Genomic DNA, 22,290 nt, shown 5'->3' on the forward strand with positions numbered 1-22,290 from the left:
GCCCCGGCACAGCCCCCCTCCCGGGACCCGCTCACCCGCCCGCCTTTGGTGGCATTCCCTCTGCCCCCAGGGCGGTCCCGGGACCTCCACCCCCACCATCGTTAGGAAGCTGTGGACAGGAAGCCTCACCCCCACATGTGGTGTTGACCCCGACGTGCTGAGGGGCGGGAACCATTGGTGTCCCTGTGCGAGCAGAGGGCTGGGCCCCGAGGGGCCGAGTGACCAGCCAGGTCAGCCCGCTCCCACCCGGAGGACAGCAGGAGCGAGAGGTGCTGGGCAGTGCGCCTCTGCGGGCTGACCTTACGCCCATGGGTGACCCTGTGTGACCAGCCCGGTCCCGCCCTTCTCCCTGGGAGTGCCCACCCCATCCAGTCTTGGGGCTCCGGGAGCCCCCAGCCCTCGGCTCTCCCGGCCTCAGTCAGGGGTGAGTGGACAGGCTCGGGCCCTTCTGCAGAGACAGAGCCCAGGGAGGGAAGAGGGGCTCAGGGTGTCTCCAGGGGCCCACAGCTGGCCCCCCTCCATACCCAAGCAGGAGTCCATTTAGGGCCTTAGCCGGTGTGGCTCAGTGGTTGAGTGACGACCTGTGAGCCAGGAGTTCACGGTTCCATTCCCGGTCAGGGCACGTGCCGGCTTCCCCATGGTCGTGGGCTCGGTCCCCAATGTGTGCTGTGCAGGAGGCAGCCCGTCGATGATTCTCTCTCATCACTGATGTTTCTCTCTCCCTCTCCCTTCCTCTCTGAAATCAATACCAGTAAAAGCACATTTTCAAGAGTCCCTTGGGGAGTGGGGGGAGGGGGGTTGGGGAGTGGGGGGGTTGGAGAGTGGAGGGGGGTTGGGGGTGGCCCAGGCAGTGCACCCAGCTCGAAACTCAGCTGCTGAGCCTGTCCGGGCACCCAGTCCCTCCACAGGCCGGAGGGGACACAGGTCTGGGTGGGGCGTCCCGGAGTCCCTGGCCCCGCGCATCCTGGCTGCCCCAGCCCCCGCCTCCCAGGCCCCCGCCCCGCCAGGTGGCCCCGCAGCACCGGTGTGACACCGCCCGGGCAGGCCCGGCCAGGCAGTGTGTCCTGGGCCAAACGCCTGGCCCCGCGCGGAGGAGACGCTGTCCTCCCCGCGGCCACCAGAGGGCGCGCGCCACGCCGGGGCCGGACTCGCCGGCAGGTGCGCCCCCGCCCCCTCCGCCCCGGAGGCGGCCGGCCAGGCGGGGCGCGGGGACCAGGCTCCCCTCGGGCAGCCGCACCCGCGCGGGAGGGCACCCCGCCGTGTCTGGGCCCCCAGGTCCGGCTCCGGGGCGGGTTCGCAGCGCCCAGGCCTGGCCGCGGCCGGGAGGGGGGCGGGGGGGAGCGGACGCCATTGTGACGTTCCGGGGCGCCCGGCCGGGCCGCGGGGGGGACCCCGCCGCGCGCTCCCCGCGTGCGCGCCGTCCGTGCACCCCGATGCCCGCGCCACCCGCCTCCGAGGCGGCGGGGCGGGGCGGCCGGAGGTCAGGCGTCACGGGCGTCACGGCCCGCCCCGCCGGGCGGGCCTCTTAACGGGGGCGGCGGCCCGGGCGGCTCTCCAGCCCAGCGGCCGGACGCCCGCCAGCCAGCGGCATGGCCGCGGCCCGCGCCTCCAACGACCGGCCCCCGGGCGCCGGCGGCCTGAAGCGCGCGCGGCAGCAGCAGGAGGCGGCGGGGGCCCGCGTGACGGTGGTGCTGGGCGCGCAGTGGGGGGACGAGGGCAAGGGCAAGGTGGTGGACCTGCTGGCCACGGACGCCGACATCGTCAGCCGCTGCCAGGTGCGCGGGCCCCCCTCCCCGGGGCCCCCCACGGCCCCCCACGACCCAGGCTCCGCCGCCGGGCACCTCCCCAGCGCCGCCCCACCGCTCACACGGCTCCCCTCCCTGCGCGGGACCCCCTTCCCCAGGGACCCCGCCTTCCCCACCCCCATCCCCGCCGGGAGCAGAGCTATAAATACAAGTCCTGCTGAGTTGGGGACACCGGATCCTCAGAGGGGGGGTGCCCTCCCCGGGGGAAGAGGGGGGACCCCAGCTCCCGGGTGGTTTGAGGACACCCGGAGACACCCCATTCCTCATTCTGCCTGGGCCTGGGACTGGGCTGGCTGACCCCACACAGGGGTCCAGACCCGGCTGGGTGTTGGGGAGCCCGGGGGGTGGCCGGAAGGAGGGTGACCCTGGGCCAAGCGGAGGGCAGGCCGGGAGAGCCTGCGGGAGGCCGGGCCGGAGGGAGGGAGGAGCCGGACTCCTGGCCTGGGTGCTCGCGGCTGGCAGTGCCACCGGAGGCCAGGGCAGTCTTTGCCCCGAGGGCCGGGGCGGGCCTCTGCTGGCTCCTGGGTGAGACTCGGGCGCTCCCAGGCACTGCCCAGGCCAGGCCGGTGCCCGCGGCGGCTGAGACCGGCAGGTCGGGGCGCAGAGGGGCGCACACTGCCGCTGCCAGGGCCGGAGCCACTGCGGATGCTGTCCACAGGGGAAGGGGTGCCCTCTCCTCCCGGCCTGGGCCTCTCCTGGGCACCCAGAGGCACCAGCTCCGTCAGCACAGCGCCCCGCTCCGGGACGGGCTGCCCGGGCTGGGGGAGCACCCGCCTCCCTGAGCTCCCGCCTGGATCAGGGGGCCTCAGCAGCGGGACCCCCTCTGCCACGCTGACCCTGGTCGCCTGGAGGTCCCCCTCTCCGTCCCAAGCCATGGGGAGCAACCCCATCCAGAGCCCCAGCCCCCCAGGCCCTGCTGTGAGCCAGGAGCCCGGGGGAGGGGGTGGCCTGAGGGCTGCTCCCCGTCCCGCCCAGCCCGAGCACCCCTCCAGGGCACCCCTCCTCCTGCCTCTGCTCCAGGGACGCAGGCCGCCACCGGGCCCTCTCCCTCAGGAAGCGCCTTTGCAGTTATGTGAACGCCCTCCTGGCGCGTGGGCCCTCCCACCGGCTGCGGAGACGGCTCTGGAGCGAGCTGGGTCTGCAGGCCGAGCCCACCAGCCCCTCGCCCCCCACCCAGCCCCTCGCCTCCAAGTGCCCCGGACACAGCCACGGCCTCGCAGGTCCCCCCCTCTCCCCGCTGGGCCTTCCCTCGCCGCAGCTGCACCCACAGCTGCACCCCACAGCTGGGCCCCCACAGCTGCACCCACACCTGCACCCACACCTGCACCCTATAGCTCAGTGTTTCCCAACCTTCTCTCATGATGAGAATCACCTGGTGGAGTTGTTAAAATACAGATTCCTGAATCCCAACTAAGAAGTGCTAAACTAGAATTTTTGGGAACATATAGCTCTAACTGTATACTTAACTAGCGCTCTAAGTCTAGAGTACCAGTTATGTATACAGTTAGAGCTCCACCAGGTGATTCTCATCATGAGAGAAGTTTGGGAAACACTAGCTGAACCCACAGCTGGGCCCCTCAGCTGGGCATGCTTTGCTCTCATCAGTCTTTGGCCCGTGGTCCTGTCTCGGGCTGGTACCTCCTGCTGTTTCCTTCCCTCGGGACGTGTTTCCCGGTGGCCTCCCTTCCCCTGCAGAAGGCCTGATGGCCTCTGACCCCAGGGCCTGATGGCCTCTGACCCCAGGGCCTGATGGCCTCTGACCCCAGGGCCTGATGGCCTACGACCCCAGGGCCTGATGGCCTCTGACCCCAGGGCCTGATGGCCTACGACCCCAGGGCCTGATGGCCTCTGACCCCAGGGCCTGATGGCCTCTGACCCCAGGGCCTGATGGCCTACGACCCAAGGGCCTGATGGCCTACGACCCAAGGGCCTGATGGCCTACGACCCAAGGGCCTGATGGCCTACGACCCAAGGGCCTGATGGCCTACGACCCAAGGGCCTGATGGCCTACGACCCAAGGGCCTGATGGCCTCTGACCCCAGGGCCTGATGGCCTCTGACCCCAGGGCCTGATGGCCTCTGACCCCAGGGCCTGATGGCCTCTGACCCCAGGGCCTGATGGCCTACGACCCCAGGGCCTGATGGCCTACGACCCCAGGGCCTGATGGCCTCTGACCCCAGGGCCTCCCTTGTCCAGGCCTTGCTCCCAGGCCTGGCTGGGGCGGGGGGAGGGGAGCAGCTCTTGGTTGGGAATGAATGAATGGATGGATGGATGGATGGATGGATGGAACCTGCCAGCGGGTCCCACACGAGAGAAGCCTTGCATAGGTGGGGGGCTCCTGACTTCCCCCGGACCCAGGGCCCCTGCCCCCCCCCCCAAGCGCCACCTGGTGGGTGCTGTTTGCGATCTTGTAAATCCCACCACTGCCGCAGTCTGGCAGGCTCCCTGCCAGGGCCACTGCCCCGGCCACGCCGGCTGGCGGCTGCACAGACCGGGGAGCCCGTCCCTGCCCCATTCTCACCTCGCTCCTCCCTCTGTCCTCGTTCTGCACACGGGCCAGGCTGGGGGTGGACACAGGCTGCAGGGCTGCTCTTGTCCGGAGTGGGGGTGCTGGATGGGGGGCAGGGGCTGCATCCCAGGGGAGACAGGCCAGCCGGCGCCACCCGGGGAGCCTGGGCCAATGGGCCCTCTGGCCTGAGGTGCTGTCCCAGGATTGAGGAGAGTGTGCAGGTCAGAGAAGGAATAGGGGGGGCAGCTGAGGTGGTGGGGAGGTGGGGAGCCTTCACGCCAATAGTGGGGTGCGCAGGGCCAGGGCAGACACGGGAGAGCAAGGCTGGGTAGGGACCCCCCCAATGTGGAACATGGGGTGAGGAGAGGTGTGGCGAGGTGCCCCCAGCGGGGACATCAGGGCTGCATGAGCCTTGGGGTGCCGAGGAGGGTGCAGAGGCCACACCGGCGGGTAGATGGGGGGGCGGGGGGGGGGGAGCCCAGGGTGTGTGGCATGGCCCAGGGTCACCACGGCTGTTGCCTGGGGACAGGCTGTGCCTGTGGCTGGATGCCTGCAGCCCGGCAAAGGTCAGGCTGGCCAGGTTCCTGAGAGGCCGGCTGGCCGGGCCCCGGTCTGGCCCCCAGGTCTGAGGGTGAGGTGGCCCCTTTTCTTAGATCCCTGACGCCGGAGGCAGCTGGGTCCAGCAGGGACTGTGAGCGGCAGGGATGGGGGCGGGGCCTCGGCGCCGGGGAGCCCGGAGGGGCGGGGCCTGAGGCCGGGCTGACTGCCGGTCCCGGGATGGGGTGGGGGTGGGGCAGGCTCCGGAGCGCTGTGGGGCGGCGGGAAGTCGGGGGCGGGGTCCCCTGGGCCGCCCAGGTCCCAGGACGGTCCCAGGACGGTCCGGCCCGCGAGCTGGGACGGGGAGAGGGAGAGCAGCCGGGACGCGAGGGCCGGCGCCGGTGGCCAGGCTGGGGCCGGCCATCACCTGTCTCCGCGGACCGGGCAGGCGCCCTCCCCACTGGCTGCCCTCCGAGCCAGCAGCCTCGGACCCTCCCTGGGCGGGCCGATGCCCCTGCAGCCCGGCCTGGCTCTGCACCGGCTCCTGCGAGGCCGGTTCCGAGCCCGTGTTCACCCCAGGAAAGGGGCGGTGCTCAGAGGGGGCGGTCCCGTGAGCACCGGGCACCGGGCACCGGGCAGGGAGGGGGCCACTGCCCTGGCCCTGCTGCCAGCTCCCTTCTCTGGGGACCTCAGTCTCCCCATCGGTCCTGGGGACCACGCCCTCCCCTGGGCTGACCCTCCCCCGGGATGCCCCTCCCCCGGGGTGACCCTCCTCCCAGGATGCCCCTCCCCCAGGATGCCCCTCCCCCAGATGCCCCTCCCCCGGAATGCCCCTCCCCCGGGATGCCCCTCCCCCGGGCTGTCCCTCCCCCGGGCTGTCTCTCCCCCGGGCTGTCCCTCCCCCAGATGCCCCTCCCCCGGAATGCCCCTCCCCCGGATGCCCCTCCCCCCAGGATGCCCCTCCCCCAGGCTGCCCCTCCCCCGGGCTGTCCCTCCCCCAGATGCCCCTCCCCCGGAATGCCCCTCCCCCGGAATGCCCCTCCCCCAGGATGCCCCTCCCCCAGGATGCCCCTCCCCCAGATGCCCCTCCCCCGGGATGCCCCTCCCCCGGATGCCCCTCCCGGCAGAGACGGCTGTGGGTGTGGCCTCGTGTGCAGAGAGGCCCCCTGAGGGATAGCTGCCCCTGTGCGGAGACAGGGCAGAGCCAGGACGCACCCCTGGAAGGTAGAGGGACCCCACCACCCGGACCTGTCAGTCAGGCATGGGCCGGTCTGAACAGCCAGCCACCCCTCCTGGCGGACGGAACAGCACCCAGGCCCCCCTCCTGGCACCTGCGTCTCCCTCCCCCGTCCCCTAGGCTCACCCAGTCCCCTCCAGCAAGGCTCCACCCGGAGCCCCCAGGGCCTGGCGCCCTGTCCCCTCTCATTCGGACCCTCCTCCGTCCCGGCCCGGCACCCCCTTTCTCCTCCCCCCTGCCCATGCGCGGTCCCCACAGCCAGCACCGGGGCCCAGGGATGCTCGGGGCCCAGGAGGCAGCGCGGGCCTCGGGGCTGAGCTGTGGGACGTCAGGGCCCAGGGTGCACACCTGGACAGCTTTCTGACCTGGGCTGGGTGCAGGGAAAGTCCCACCTCGGGGAGGCCCGGCGGGCGGCGTGGGGGCAGCCGTGAGCGATGCCGGCGGCTGGGACCCCTGCCGATGGGCTCTGGCGGGCGGAGGGCCAGGGCTCCGGCCGCTTCACTGTGGTTCGGGGGTTGTCTCCCGCCGCCCCTCGCAGCCCCATGCTGGAGGAACTTGAGCCGGGCCAGAAAGCCAGTGGCTCCGCGCTGCTGGGCCCTGTGGGGGGGTGGGGGGTGGATGGGGGACGGGGGGCCTCAGTCTCAGCCATGACCCCGCGGTCAGATAGCGTGTGGAGCGGGCCCACGGTAAGCCTGTCTGGGGAGATGGAGGCAGGAAGGGGAGCAGCTGGGCTCAGGGCCCTGGGGACGGAGTGGACACAGGGACCGGTCAGGGGCTGGGCACCAGCGGACAGGTGCCCCTCCCTGGGCTCTGCTCATCGCTGGGGGGCCCAGGAGGGAGGGCAGCCGGGAGGGGCCCCCACCCAGACCCTGGGCACCCCGGGGCCCTCCGGTGGCAGGACATGGGGCTGCGGCCGGGACGCCCCCAGGACGTGACCTTCCCTGCCAGCCCGCCCAGGTCAGCAAGACTCCCAGAAAGAAGCGGCCCCTGGCTGCACCCCCACAACAGGCGGGCCTCCAAACTGCCTTTTCTCTTCATTCTTAGTGGGAGGTGTGGACCTCGGGGGCACCGGTCCCCTCCCTCCACCCCTTTGGGCTGTGGGGGCCGAGCCCGTGCCTCACCAGAGGAGGGCCTGACCCCATGGGGCATGGGGCCCTGAGAGAGTGTGAGTGCTGGACCCGCCTCCTTGGGGGAGCAGGCTGCCAACCCAGCCCACCCCAGACACGCAGAGCCCAGGCCCGAGGCCGGGTGTGGGGGCCCCGCACCCCGGGGGCAGGCCGGTGTGAGGCGGTCTGAGGGGGGGAGAGGCCGGTGTGATGCGGTCCGAGGGGGGGAGAGGCCGGTGTGAGGCGGTCCGAGGGGGGGGGCAGGCCGGTGTGAGGCGGTCCGAGGGGGGGGGCAGGCCGGTGTGATGCGGTCCGAGGGGGGGGGCAGGCCGGTGTGAGGCGGTCTGAGGGGGGGGGGCAGGCCGGTGTGAGGCGGTCCGAGGGGGGGGCCGGCCGGTGTGAGGCGGTCCGAGGGGGGGCGGCAGGCCGGTGTGAAGCGGTCTGAGGGGGGGGCGGCAGGCCGGTGTGAAGCGGTCTGAGGGGGGGGCGGCAGGCCGGTGTGAGGCGGTCTGAGGGGGGGGCAGGCTGGTGTGAGGCGGTCCCAGCGGTGGGGGGGGAGGGGGAGCGGTGTGAGGCGGTCTGAGGGGGGGGCAGGCCGGTGTGATGCGGTCCGAGGGGGGGGCAGGCCGGTGTGAGGCGGTCTGAGGGGGGGGCAGGCCGGTGTGAGGCGGTCTGAGGGGGGGGCAGGCCGGTGTGAGGCGGTCTGAGGGGGGGGCAGGCCGGTGTGAGGCGGAGGGGGAGGGGCAGGCCGGTGTGAGGCGGTCTGAGGGGGGGGCAGGCCGGTGTGAGGCGGTCTGAGGGGGGGGCAGGCTGGTGTGAGGCCGTCTGAGGGGGGGGCAGGCCGGTGTGAGGCGGTCCCAGCGGTGGGGGGGGAGGGGGAGCGGTGTGAGGCGGTCTGAGGCGGGGGCAGGCCGGTGTGAGGCGGTCCGAGGGGGGGGCAGGCCGGTGTGAGGCGGTCCGAGTGGTGGTGGGGGGAGGGGGGGCGGTGTGAGACGGTCTGAGGCGAGGGGCGGGGGTGTGTGTGTGTGTGTGTGAGGCCGGTGTGAGGCGGTCCGAGCGGTGGGGGGGGGTGAGGGGGGGCGGTGTTAGACGGTCTGAGGCGGGGGTGGGGGTGTGGGGGTGTGTGTGAGGCCGGTGTGAGGCGGTCCGAGCGCGGGCCGAGCGCTCAGCGGGTCTCTGTCCCCAGGGGGGCAACAATGCGGGCCACACGGTGGTGGTGGACGGCCAGGAGTACGACTTCCACCTGCTGCCCAGCGGCATCATCAACACCAAGGCCGTGTCCTTCATCGGTGAGTGCCCGCCGCCCGCCGCCCGCCTGGGCTCCTCAGCCGGTGACATGGGCTGGCCTGGCTGTCCCTGCACCTCCTGCTCAGCGAGGCCCGGCCCGCCCCCAGGGGCCCAGCCCGGAGCTCTGACCTGGGAGCCTGCCTGCAGCCTGAGGGGGGCCGGGGGGGATTGGCCAGGACTCGGCCAGCCTGGCCGAGGGAACGAGGGGCCGCTCCCTGAGCTCCCCCGCCCAGGTGCTGAGCAAGCCCATGTGCACGCGTGGGCGAGTGTGCTGTGCGTGTGCACGCTGCTGGTGGAGCATGCCCGCTCAGCTGTGTGCGCATGTGTGAGCATGTGTGTATATATGTGAGCATGTATGTGTACGTATGTGTGAGTGTATGTGTGTGTTCATGTGCGTGTGCATGTGTGTAAGTCTGTGTGAGTTTGTGTGTGTGTGAGTGTGTTCATATACGTGTGCCTGTGTGTGTATGTGTGTGTGAGAGCACGTGTGTGTGAGTGTGAGTGTATGTGTGAGTGTGTGTGTGTGTGTGTGAGAGAGTGTGTGTGTGAGTGTGAGTGTGTGTGAGTGTGTGTGTGTCTGTGTGTGTGTGAGAACGTGTGTGTGTTCATGTACGTGTGCATGTGTGTGTATGTGTGTGTGAGAGCACGTGTGGGTGTCTGAGTGTGAGTGTGTGTGAGAATGTGTGTGTGTGAGAGTGTGGGGGGGCATGTATGAGCGTGTGTGCATGTGTGTTCATGTACGTGTGCATGTGTGTAAGTGTGTGTGAGTTTGAGTGTGTGTGTGCGTGTGTGAGTGTGTTCATATATGTGTGCCTGTGTGTGTGAGAGAGCACGTGTGTGAGTGTGTGTATGAGTGTGAGTGTGTGTGTGAGTGTGTGTGTGAGTGCGTGTGTGAGTGTGTGTGTGAGAGAGTGTGTGTGTATGTGTGTGCGCGAGCATGTGTGTGAGAGTGTGTGTTCATATACATGTGCCTGTGTGAGTGAGTGTGTGTGTGTGTGTGAGAACACGTGTATGAGTGTGTGTGAGAGTGTATGTGTGTTTGTGAGTGTGTGTGTGTGTGTGTGTGTGTGTGCGTGAGCATGTGTGCACAGGCCTGGCTTCCTGCTGTGGGGAGCGGAGCCCGTGGGAAGGCTGAGCTGAGCCTGGCCCGGCGGGAGGTCTGTGCTGCCAGCTCCCTCCTCGCTCCCCCTGCGATTTCCTCGCAGCCCCTGCCCGCCCTGCAGGCCCTGCCCTTTTAGTGCCCCCAGACAGAGCCACCTCCAGGGCCCCTGGCTCTCCCCCCCCTGGTCTCTTCCCCCTCCCTCTCCCTCCCCGCCCCCGCCCCGCCGGCCGCTCTCCTCTCCGGGACAGGCTCTCTGAGCTCCAGTACTTTTCCTCCGGCTCTTCCTGTGCCGGAGCCGCGCTCGTGACTCCTCTCCCACCCTCCCGTCAGGAAGGGGGAGCGCCGGCTGTGCCCAGCGATGGCGATGGCACGGGGCGGCCCTGGAAGGGAGCGGGAGGGGGTGGGGTGGGGCCATGGGCAGGGGGCGGAGCAGGAGTAGACCCAGGCACAGCGGACGCCCCAGCCTGCGCCCTGCCTGGCCGGGCAGGGCCCTGCAGGAAGCCTCTCAGCACCAGTCTGCCCCCCTCACCCCCGCCCCTGCAGGAAGCCAGGCCAAGGAGGCGCCCTGCAGGGTGGGGCGCTTGGTCAGGGCCTTGCCGAGCCCAGGCTGCAGGGTCCGGGAGGGGCAGCTGTCGGTCAGCGTGTGCCGGACTCACACTCAGCCGGCCCCGGGCACGGGGTCAGACGGTGCCCTCCGCTTGCGACACTCCCCGGCCGGCCACCTGCCCGCTCAGGTCGCCTGGCATTTAGTGACCTTTTGTGCTCGGCGTGGCTGCCGAGTGTCTGAGTCACTCCCCCCTGCACTAGCACCATCTCCTCGCTGAGCCCCGCGCCGAGCCGGGGGAGGGGTGCCCCGAGATGGTGGCCTGGCCAAGGGCCTGGGTCCTGGAGGAAGGGGCCAGGACCCCACGGGACCCTGGGACTGGCCCGCCTGCCGGTGCTGGGCTCCACGTGCCAGCCGACCCTGAGGGTCTGGGCCCAGTTCTGGTTCCCAGACCGTTAGACATTAAATAGCCCTGGGGCTTCTCCAGGATCATGTGTGTGCCGTGGTGTGCACCCAGTGTCACCCCAATCATGACACTTGTCACCCCAGAAGTTCCTATGCCATCAGCTGCCCCCCCCCCCCCAACACACACACACACACACACACAGCCCAGCCCCACCATACTGCTCTCTCTGCACATGCTTCAGGCTGGGCTTGTTTTGATTTGTTTGTGGTTTGTTTGTTTGTTTAAATATATATTTTATTGATTTTAGAGAGAAAGGGAAAGGGATACAGAGATACAAACATCAATGATGAGAGAGAATCATTGATCGGCTGCCTCCTGCACACCTCCTACTAGGGATCAAGACCGCAACCCAGGCATGTGCCCTTGGCCAGAATCGAACCTGGGACCCTTCAGTCCACAGGCCAACACTCTATCCACTGCGTCGAACCGTGACCTCCTGGTCCATAGGTCGACGCTCACCCACAGAGCCCCGCGGCCGTGCGGGCTTGCCGTGTTTACATATAAAATACAGACATGCATGCACAGGCCAGAGGCGGGAAGTCCGTCCGCAGTGCTGTGCAGCCTCCCACCATTGTCCCAGGACTTCCCCATCTCCCCCGACGGAGCTTCTGTCCCATTAAACCCTACCCCAGCCCCGGGCCCACCGTTGCTGTCTGTCCCCGTGGGTCTGACTCCTCCAGGGGCCTGTGTGATGGGTCCCCCAGCGCAGGGTCTGCGCTGGCTGTGTCCCTCCACGCGGCGTCCGAGCGGTCCATCTGCGTTGTGGCAGGTGTCAGGCATCTGTCCTCTTCAGTCTGAGTGGCGTTCCACGGCATGGATGGGCCACGTCAGGGTGTCCACGCCTCCCGTGGACACTGCACTGTGTCCACGTCTCAGCGGCTGTGACTGTTGCCCCTGGAACGTGGCCATGCCAATTTCTTTCTCTCTTTTTCAAAAAATATATTTGTATTAGAGGTGTAGTGCACGAAATCCATGCCCTTGGGAGGGGGTGTCCCTCAGCCTGGCTTCGGGCCTCTCACAGTCTGAGGGCCCTCGGGGGGACATGGTCAGCAAACTCATTAGTCAGCAGAGCCAAATATCAATAGCACAACGAGTGAAATTTCTTTGGAGAGCCAAATTTTTAAAACTTAAACTTCTTCTAACGCTACTTCTTCAAAATAGACTCGCCCAGACCGTGGTGTTTGGTGGAAGAGCCACACTCAAGGGGCCAAAGAGTCACGTGTGGCTCTCGAGCCGAAGTTTGCTGACCATGGGCTTAGGCCAGCAGTCAGACATCCTTGGCGCTGCTGCAGAGGCAGGAGAGGCTCCCACCGCCACTGCTGTGCTCCCCGGCCGGGAGACCTGCTTTCGGCTGAGCGCCCCCTGTGGGAGCGCACTGACCACCAGGGGGCAGCTCCTGCATTGAGCGTCTACCCCCTGATGGTCAGTGTGTGTCATAGTCATTCCAGCTTTCGGTCGATTTACATACTAGCCTTTAATTATACACTGAGTGGTCAGATTATGATGATCTCTGAATGCATAATAATCTGTATATCCTATATAATAAAAGGTTAATATGCAAATTGTCCCCTCGACCAGGAGTTCAACCAGCAGGCAGGCCGGCCAACCACCCATGTTTCCTCTCCCTGGCCAGGCTGGCCGGACCCCACCCATACACGAATTCATGCACCAGGCCTCTAATGTATGTATACATACATATACATATACATATACATATACATATACATATACATATACATATATATATATATATATATACTGAGTGGCCAGATTATTATGCGTTCAGAGATCATCATAATCTGGCCACTCAGTGTATAGGGTCGATTTCAGAGAATTGGGGAGAGAGAGAGAGAAACATCAATGATGAGAGACTCATGATTGGCTGCCTCCTACAGGCCCCCTGCTGGGGATCAAACCCACAACCTGGGTCTGTGCTTGTACCCTGACCGGGAATCAGCCTCCTGGTTCATAGTCCGACTGTCAATCCCGGAGCCGCCCGGCCAGGCGGCAGTGCTGCTGTCCGCCGCTGGAGCCCCGAGTCTGGCGTCTGGCTCAGCCTCCTGTCCGTGTGTTGCAGGCAACGGCGTGGTTGTCCACCTGCCGGGCTTGTTCGAAGAAGCAGAAAAGAATGAGAAGAAAGGTGAGTCCGGTCCCACAGGCCCTGGTCCCGGCACCGAGGGTCCCCGGCGGCCGTGCTGGCTGGCGCCCTGTGGGTTTTCTCCGGTGACCGGCCTCGCCTTCGGGGAGAGCTGTGGTTCCCGGGGCCCCTCGGGGCCGGGGGCCGGCGGGCAGTGCCCGGGGCCACGGCCAGGGCGTCCGGCGTGGGAGCCCCTGAGGGTGGCCGGGACAGCCCCCTGAGGCCCCAGGGGGTGGGAGGAGGCAGAGCGAGGCCTCCAGCTGCAGTTTGGGCCTCAGGTCAGGGAGGTGCAGCTCAGACCCTGGGAGCCTGGCCTGGGAACGGGAGAAGAGGTGCCAGCAGGGAGGCCTGCGGGGAGATGGGTGCTGGCGGCTGTGGAGGGTGCCCCTGGTGTGCGGGTCTGGTACCCCCACAGGCAGAGAGGCCACGAGGGGAGGGCCTGTCATTTACCCAGCACTGGGGACAATCCGGTGGCTCTGGCGGGAGGGGGTGCGCCCGGAGCCGCCCCTCAGCCCCTCTGCGTCCGCCCGCAGGCCTCAGGGACTGGGAGAAGAGGCTCATCATCTCCGACCGCGCCCACCTCGGTGAGTGACCTCCCCTGCCCGCCGCCTTCCCAGCACCCAGCGGCCGGGCTCAGCGCTCCAGCCACACCAGCCCGCCCATGTGCCCTTCACACCAGCCGCCCCATGTGCCCCTTCACACCAGCCACTCCATGTGCCCCTTCACACCAGCCGCCCCATGTGCCCCTTCACACCAGCTGCCCCATGTGCCCCTTCACACCAGCAGCCCCATGTGCCCCTTCACACCAGCCCGCCCATGTGCCCCTTCACACCAGCCTCCCCATGTGCCCCTTCACACCAGCCGCCCCATGTGCCCCTTCACACCAGCCGCCCCATGTGCCCCTTCACACCAGCCCGTCCCATGTGCCCCTTAACATTGGATGTCCACCTTCCCATGGAGGCCGGCGCTGTGGGGGGCATTGGGGCCTGTGGGGGGCAGTGGGGCCTGTGGGGAGCAGCGGAGGCTGTGGGGGACAGGGGGCCTGTGGGCAGTGGGTGTGGCTCTGACCCCGGTCTATCTCTCTCGGTGCCGCCCGCAGTGTTTGACTTCCACCAGGCGGTGGACGGGCTGCAGGAGGTGCAGCGGCAGGCCCAGGAGGGAAAGAAGTGAGTGCACCCTGTGGGGCTGGGCCACAAGCTGGGCCTGGGCGTGCCGTGGGCAGCGCGATGGGGGGCACCTGAACCTAGAGCCCCCAGGAGACCACCCCAGGCGTGCACCTGCCGTCTGTCTGCCATGTCACCGGGACCCCCGCGGCCCTGACCCCCGCACAGGGGCCATGCCCACCCAGGCCGGGGAGGTGCCCTCCACAGACCTGTCAGCAGGGGGCGGGACTGGTCCTCACGTTCGCACGCATGGGAACACACACTGGGGCACACATGCTGACATGCGTACACACGCACAGGAGCTAGTGCACACACAGCGTGGCCGGACAGAGGCAGCGGGCTGAGCCAGGGCCAGGGCGGGGGGTGGGGAGGAAACAGATGGGATGGGGTGGTGGACGGGGGGCAGGTGGACTCGGCTGCCACTGCCAGCCCAGTCCTGAGCGTCTGCAGGAGGAGTCCCGTGGCTCCTCACAGCCGGGAGGCCCTGCCCTGGCAACGGGCGGCAATGGGCAGATGGGGTCTGGGTGCGGGGACCGTTCCAGGGGCTCCGTGCTCACCCCCCGCCCCGCCCCCAGCATTGGCACCACCCGCAAGGGCATCGGGCCCGCCTACTCGTCCAAGGCGGCACGCACGGGCCTGCGCATCTGCGACCTGCTGGCCGACTTCGATGAGTTCTCCGCCAGGTACGGCCGCCCCGGCGGGGTGGGGCTGCTGGGGGCTGGGGCCCCGGCAGGCCCGGGACCCGCCGCTGTCCCTCTGCAGGTTCAAGAACCTGGCCCACCAGCACCAGTCCATGTTCCCCTCGCTGGAGATCGATGTGGACGGCCAGCTCAAGAAGCTCAAGGTAAGAAGGACTCCCTCGGGGGGTGCACCCGTTCCGGGGTGAGCATGGGGCTGCGGGCCTTCTTGGGCCACAGGCTCCGGTGGCGGCCGGGCTCACCAGGCCTGGGCCCACGTCTGCTCCGGGGACCTGCCCGGGACGTGCTGGGCTGGAGGTGGTGCTGTCCCAGCCAGGGCAGCAGTGCAGTGGCCCCCCTGCTCAGCACAGAGCCCTTCTGGAAGTTTCCGGCTGGGATCCCTCCTCCCGCCGTGTCTGGGCCGTGAATGAGGACAAGCAGGGCCGTGTAGGGACACAGTCGGCTGGATCAGAGCCATCCAGGGCCTCCCTGGAGCTCCATTACCCCAGCCCAACCCCACCTGGAGGGCTGGGGATCAGGCTCCAGCGGATGAAGTGGGGGACCTAGGGTCACCGAGGGGGCGCTGGGTCTTGCAGACGCCCCGGGGGCAGGCTTGGGGCCAGGCCCCGCTGGGTGGGGGATGTCTCGGGAGAGCTGGGGGTGGGGGCTGCCCGGGCCCCACAGCCGCCCGCCCTCCACAGGGCTTTGCGGAGAGGATCCGGCCCATGGTCCGCGATGGAGTGCACTTCATGTACGAGGCGCTGCACGGCCCCCCCAAGAAGATCCTGGTGGAGGGCGCCAACGCCGCCCTGCTGGACATCGACTTCGGTGCGGCCGGGCGCCCCAGCGCCTGCTCTGTCCTCTGTCCTGTCTGCGGGGACGGGTGTGGCCTTCATCCCTGCCTTCGAGCTGACCGCATCCTCCTCTAACTTAGCGGAGAGGGGAGGCGGCTGAGAGGAGAGGCCCAGGGCCCAGAGATGATGGGCTGGATGGTTAGAGCCGCACCGCCTGCACCTCCCTCCTCCACCCCCCACCCCCCACACACAGCACCGGGGCCCTGCTGCAGAGCCACCTTCCCCTCCTGCCCCCCAGACCCGTGGGGGCCACTCCCCCAGGATGGTCCCTGAAGCCCCTGAGGGCTGTGCGGGGGGAGGGGGTAAATGGGGGGTCTTACCCACCATGCCTTCTGCCTGAGGGCCCCAGGCTGGGTGATCTGGGGGGGGGGGCCAGGCTGGGATGATCTGAGGGAGGGTCCCTGATGGGGTGATCGGGGGGGGGCCGGGCTGGGGTGATCTGGGGGGGGGGCCGGGCTGGGGTGATCTGGGGGGGGGTGCCCGGGCTGGGGTGATCTGGGGGGGGCAGGCGGGATGACCTGGGGAAGGGTCCCTAATGGGGTGATCAGGGGGGGGCGGGCTGGGGTGATCTGGGGGAGGGTCCCAGGCTGGGGTGATCTGGGGGGGGCCGGGCTGGGGTGATCTGGGGGGGCCCGGGCTGGGGTGATCTGGGGGGGCCCGGGCTGGGGTGATCTGGGGGGGGGGCGGGCTGGGGTGATCTGGGGGAGGGTCCCAGGCTGGGGTGATCTGGGGGGGGCCGGGCTGGGGTGATCTGGGGGAGGGTCCCAGGCTGGGGTGATCTGGGGGGGGCCGGGCTGGGGTGATCTGGGGGGGGGGCCCGGGCTGGGGTGATCTGGGGGGGCCCGGGCTGGGGTGATCTGGGAGGCCTGACCGTGTGTGTCTCGCAGGGACCTACCCCTTCGTGACATCCTCCAACTGCACGGTGGGCGGCGTGTGCACGGGGCTGGGCATCCCGCCCCAGAACGTGGGCGACGTGTATGGCGTGGTGAAGGCCTACACCACACGCGTGGGCATCGGCGCCTTCCCCACGGAGCAGATCAACGTGAGTCCCGCACAGGCGACGGGAGGGAGGCCGTGCCCTGGGCGTGCACGTGTGTGAGGCTGTGGGTCTGGCAGTGTGGCCCCTCGTGGCCTGGTGCTGAGGATGTGCGGTGCACACGCGTGTCCATGCAGCCTGCTCCCGGGGGCGCCGCAGGCAGGCGAGCAGGCAGGGCCCCTTGGCTCAGAGAGGGGTCCTCAGGGGCCCCAGCTGCCTGGCCTGGTGTCTGGGGGTCAGAGGACAGGAGGCCCTGTCCTGAGCTGGTGTGTGCGGTGGGGGGGGTGCCAGGTCTGGAAGAATCTGGCAGTGTGGCTGAGCCTGGCCTCGGACAGAGCCCTCTGGCCGCTGCCTGCAGGGCCGAGCCTCAGCGGGGCACCGGGTCCAGGAGCAGGGAGTCCGTGGGGGGGCAGCAGCCAGCGTGGCCCCAGCGGTGCCAGGCTCCGTGCTCCCCAGGAGATCGGCGACCTGCTGCAGAACCGTGGGCACGAGTGGGGCGTGACCACTGGCAGGAAGAGGCGCTGCGGCTGGCTGGACCTGGTGATCCTGCGCTACGCCCACATGGTCAACGGCTTCACCGCGTGAGCGCCTCACCGTCCCCGTGGGCCGTCCACCGGGCTGAACGACTCCCACACCCCCCAGCCCCGGATGCCCAGACCCCCCGGCCCCGGACCCCACACCCCCCGGCCCCGGACCCCAGACCCTCCCGGGCCCGGACGCCCAGACCCCACGGCCCCGGACGCCCAGACCCCACAGCCCCAGACCCCACACCCCCCGGCCCCGGATGCCCAGACCCCCCGGCCCCGGACGCCCAGACCCCCCGGCCCCGGACACCCAGACCCCCCAGCCCCGGACGCCCAGACCCCCCGGCCCCGGACGCCCAGACCCCCCGGCCCCGGACTCCACACCCCCCGGCCCCGGACGCCCAGACCCCCCGGCCCCGGACGCCCAGACCCCCCTGCCCCGGACGCCCAGACCCCCCAGCGCCGGACGCCCAGACCCCCCGGCCCCGGACCCCACACCCCCTGGCCCTGGACGCCCAGACCCCCCGGGCCCGGACGCCCAGACCCCCCGGCCCCGGACGCCCAGACCCCCCGGGCCCGGACCCCACACCCCCCAGCCCCAGACGCCCAGACCCCATGGGGGGCCCCGGACACCCAGACCCCATGGGAGCCCCGGACGCCCAGACCCCATGGGGGCCCCGGAAGCCCAGAGCCCACGAGGCCTGACAGCCCCGAGCACGGGGCCCACAGCCTCCACTGTGTCCCCGCCCCGACAGGCTGGCCCTGACCAAGCTGGACATCTTGGACACCCTGGACGAGATCAAGGTCGGCATCTCCTACAAGCTGAACGGGAAGAGGATCCCCTACTTCCCAGGTACGCAGGGAGGGGCTTCCTGCCCTGGGCAGCGGCACCGGCTCCGCCCCCAGGTCTGCCCCGGGGCCTGGGGAGAAGGGAAGGGCTTGCCCTCCCGTCCCCTCCCTCCCTCCCCCCCTCTCCCACCAGCGCAGAAGCAGCGTGTGCCTGAGCCCTGGCTGCACAGGCCCGCAGCTGAGGGCACGGCTGGGGCTCGGGAGCGGGGGGGGGTGTCAGAGGGACCGGCGGGGGCAGGTGGGAGGACTGGGACAACCCCAGGCCCCGGGGGTCCGCGGGCCCCTGGGTGCCAAAGCCCAGCTCCGGTTAGCAGCCGTGACTAAAACCCCACGAACAGCAGGATGGAATGTGACCTGAGAAAGCCTGCACGCGCTGCGGAAGGCCCGGCTGGGCCCCCCAGCCCCGAAAAGCACGGTTTCCTCCGGCCACGCGCTGTGGAAGGCCTGGCTGGGCCGCCCAGCCCCGAAAAGCACGGTTTCCTCAGGCCACGCGTGTGGAAGGCCTGGCTGGGCCCCCCAGCCCTGAAAAGCACGGTTTCCTCAGGCCACGCGTCTCAGCTGGGTTCTGACTCACACTCAGGCCCACGGCACCAGCGGCTCCTCCCGTGCTGGCCGCGGGCCGCCTCCCTCCCTGTCTGTGTGGACCGACCAGCGACTCCAGGGCCCTGTCTCACCCTACGGAGCCTGGCCTCTGAGAGGGCGCAGAGTGCCGTGTGACCAGGGTCAGGGCCGGGGTGGCCGGCCGGTGCCAGCGTCTTCCATCAGTAACGATGGCTGGCACCTCTGAGCCCAGGGTCCTGTCTGTGGGGCCCTGGAGCGTCTTCCATCAGTAACGATGGCTGGCACCTCTGAGCCCAGGGTCCTGTCCGTGGGCCCTGCCCGGGGAGAGGCGGGCTTAGCTCCTTCAGGAGGTCTTAGCATGCTAAAATCTCAGAGCCACCTCAGCGGCTGAGCGTCAACCTGTGACCCAGGAGGTCAGGGTTCGATTCCCGGTCAGCGCACAGGCCTGGGTTTCAGGCTCGGTCCCCAGTGGGGGGCGTGCAGGAGGCGGCCAATCCCTGCTTCTCTCTCGTCATTGGTGTTTCCACCACTCTCCCTCTCCCCTTCTCTCTGACATCAACAAGAACATGTGTTTTTGTTTTGTTTTTTAATTTTTTTCTAAAAAAATATTATTGATTTTTTTACAGAGAGGAAGGGAGAGGGATAGACTCAGAAACATCGATGAAAGAGAAACATTGATCAGCTGCCTCCTGCACACCTCCCACTGTGGATGTGCCTGCAACCAAGGTACATGCCCTTGACCGAAATTGAACCTGGGACTCTTCAGTCCGCAGGCCGACGCTCTATCCACTGAGCCAAACCAATCAGGGCGATGTTTTCTTAAAATAAAGTCTCAGAGCCACAGAGCCACCAGCCGGGTGCCCGCTAGAATTTCCAAGCGGCGTCTGTGGCCTCCTTACCTGAGTGGGCCGGGGTCGTCCAGCAGAGCCACGGCGAATCCACGTGCAGGCGGAGGGGGCCCGTTTGAAAGGGGTGCAGCCAGTGTCCCAGAACCCCTCCCGTACCCTGAGGAAAGCAAGTGGGACATAGGCACTGAGCCAGGGCTCCCAGCTTCCCAGCCTCTGCCCGCAGCAGAGCGAGGTCTGAGGGGCCTGGCACCCTGTGTGTGTCCCCAGCGAACCAGGAGATGCTGCAGAAGGTGGAGGTGGAGTATGAGACGCTGCCTGGCTGGAAGGCGGACACCACAGGCGCCAGGAAGTGGGAGGACCTGCCCCCGCAGGCCCAGAACTACGTGCGGTTCGTGGAGAACCACGTGGGCGTGGCAGGTGGGTGCCCCGTGCCTGGCGCCCAGCACACTCCCCGCCCCTCCCCGGTGCCCAGCCTGAATGACCTTCCCCTTTCAGTGAAATGGGTTGGAGTCGGCAAGTCCCGGGACTCGATCATCCAGCTGTTTTAGCCGGTGACAGCGGCCACAGCGCGTCCTGGGCCCTCGGAGGCAGCAGCAGGGCCGTGACATAAGAAACAGGAGCAGACTGGGTGGCTTCCTCTCCTCCTGACGCTGTGGGCGGCGCTGACCCTCTTACACGTCGGGACGCTGGCCGCACACACCGCCCGACCCTCCTGTTCACGATGAGCCTGGGTGCTCGGGGCACAGGGACTTGGGTGGCGCCTTCCTGTCACGTGTTGTGTGTCGGTTGGAGCAGGTCAGCAATAAACATCCGGGAGCCACTGAGCGGGTGTGGTCATGCATGCTCCGTTCTCACTCTGTCTTTTATGATTTTTAAAAGCATATATTTTTATTGATTTCAGAGAGGAAGGGAGAGAAACATCCATGATGAGAGAGAATCATGGATCGGCTGCCTCCTGCACGCCCCCCACTGGGGACCGAGCCTGCGAATGAGGCCTGTTCCCTCACTACAGAATCAAATCATGACCTCCTGGTTCATAAATCAATTCTCAACCACGAAGCCACGCCTGCCGGGCTGACTTTGTCATTTTGTTTTGACTTTTATATATATACTAGAGGCCTGTTGCACAAAGATTTGTGAAATAGGCCTTCCTTGCCCTGGCTGCAAAGACCCAGGCATTCCCTCTTGGCTCGGCCCAGAGCCTTCAGTCTTTTCCAATCCAGCGGGAGAGCTGCTCCTGTAGCTCCCTCCACCACCCACCATCCCCCTCATAGCAGGTGTCCTACCCTGCCTGGCCACTCCCTGTCTGTGCATGCAAATTAACCCGCCATCTTTGTTCAGTTAATTTGCATACCCACTCCTGATTGGCTGGTGTCATGGAGGTATGGTCAATTTGCATATTTCTCTTTTGTTAGTGTGTATATTTTTTATTGATTTCAGAGAGGAAGGGAGAGGGAGAAAAATAGAAACATCCATGAAGAGAGAGGATCATGGATCAACTGCTTCCTGTGTCCCCCCACTGGGGATCGAGCCCACAACCCAGGCATGTGCCCCTTGTTTTGACTTTTATTATATTTCATTTTATTTTTTAAAATATATTTTATTGATTTTTTACAGAGAGGAAGAGAGATAGAGAGCTAGAAACATCAATGAGAGAGAAACATTGATCAGCTGCCTCTTGCACACCCCCTACTGGGGATGTGCCCACAACCAAGGTATATGCCCTTGACCAGAATCGAACCTGGGACCTTTCAGTCTGCAGGCCGATGCTCTATCCACTGAGCCAAACTGGTTTCGGCTGTTTTGACTTTTAAACACTAGATGTTATCAGCCATGCTTTGCAGTTACTGGTCTGGGTGACACACGTGTTTGATGTCACCAAGCTGAATGGTTTATTTGCTCAGACCAGCCGGTGTAAGAGGGACTATGGCAGTAAATGTGTTTTCCAAACATTCAAGGGTTTTGCTCTGGTGCCCAAGCCCCTCCCCTGCCCCCTCCACTGGGTGATGGACCCACTCAGCCCACCCGTGTGTCCGCGGGTGCTGCCTGGCCCTGTGGGTCTCGGCGGGTGAACCGAGCGCTGGTCACGGGCTGTCCCACACACAGCCCCGTTATTTATTTACTTATGTTTTAAAATGTCTTTTATTGCCTTCAGAGAGGAAGGGAGGGAGGAAGAGAGAGAGAGAAGCACCTAGAATGAGAGAATCATGGGTCGGCTGCCTCCGCACGCCCGGCATTGGGGATGGAGCCTGCAGCCCGGGCGCGTGCCCTGGCGGGGAATCTAGGGGTGACCTCCTGGTCCAGAGTGGACGCTCAGCCGCCGATGTTCCGTATGGGGGTGCTGAGGGTCCTCGTGGTGATGAGAGGCTCTCTCTGCCCGGGCACCAGCAGCCTGGCCCGGGGGTCTGAGCGGATGCTCTCAGTTCATACGTGGTCAGGACACACAGCAGTGGGTAAGGACACAATTCTGTTGGGCAGGCGGTGCTGTTCTCAGCACCTGGGAGAGCTGCGCTCTTCTTAAATGCTCACACCCCCCCACCCCGACCTGGGCACTGGCCCCGGAACAGTCTCCCACGGGAATGCGCAGAGCACCCTCACCTCCCCCTACACCGGGCCGCCCAGGGTCCTCCTCAGGCAGCCACGCCGCGGTCCGGCCACGGACGGCCCTGGGGTGGACACCCCGGCGGACGCGGCGTCACGTGTGAGGTGCACTCCCACCGAGGCGGCAGCCCTCGTCACCGGAAGTGCATGACGGAGGAGCCGGCTGTGGGGAGGCACTTCCGGGCCAGAGCCCTGGGAGCCACGCGCGCCTCGCGGTCTGTCGGAACAGCCTTCCCCAGGGACGTCCCGGGCGTGCGCATGTCACTCTCCACTCCCGTGATTTTGAACATGAGGAGAAAGGGAGTCATCCTCTAACTCTGGGGGCGTAAACCCAGAGGAACCGTAACCAGTTCCCACAGTTGTTTACCAACAAAATGGAAAGAGGGGACATCCTGCCCCGCCCACGCCGAGGTCGCCTCTACCCTATCACGCGCCGCGCCTCTCGCG

At 67.2% G+C, this 22,290-nt stretch overlaps 1 protein-coding gene across 1 annotated transcript; it reads left to right on the forward strand.

The window, feature by feature from the left end:
- Nucleotides 1-1,461: 1,461 nt before the first annotated feature.
- Nucleotides 1,462-20,066, forward strand: ADSS1 (adenylosuccinate synthase 1). Its single transcript, XM_084896302.1, has 13 exons — nucleotides 1,462-1,775; nucleotides 8,381-8,483; nucleotides 12,671-12,733; nucleotides 13,264-13,314; nucleotides 13,830-13,896; nucleotides 14,469-14,576; nucleotides 14,656-14,737; nucleotides 15,272-15,398; nucleotides 16,312-16,466; nucleotides 16,917-17,041; nucleotides 17,740-17,837; nucleotides 19,510-19,659; nucleotides 19,738-20,066. The coding sequence occupies exons 1-13, from the start codon at nucleotides 1,590-1,592 to the stop codon at nucleotides 19,788-19,790; spliced, it is 1,368 nt and encodes a 455-aa protein (XP_084752428.1). The 5' UTR covers nucleotides 1,462-1,589; the 3' UTR covers nucleotides 19,791-20,066.
- Nucleotides 20,067-22,290: the final 2,224 nt, after the last annotated feature.

The sequence above is a fragment of the Pipistrellus hanaki genome, assembly GCF_964339955.1.
Source record: "Pipistrellus hanaki genome assembly, chromosome: 1".
NCBI classification, from domain to species: Eukaryota; Metazoa; Chordata; class Mammalia; order Chiroptera; family Vespertilionidae; genus Pipistrellus; species Pipistrellus hanaki.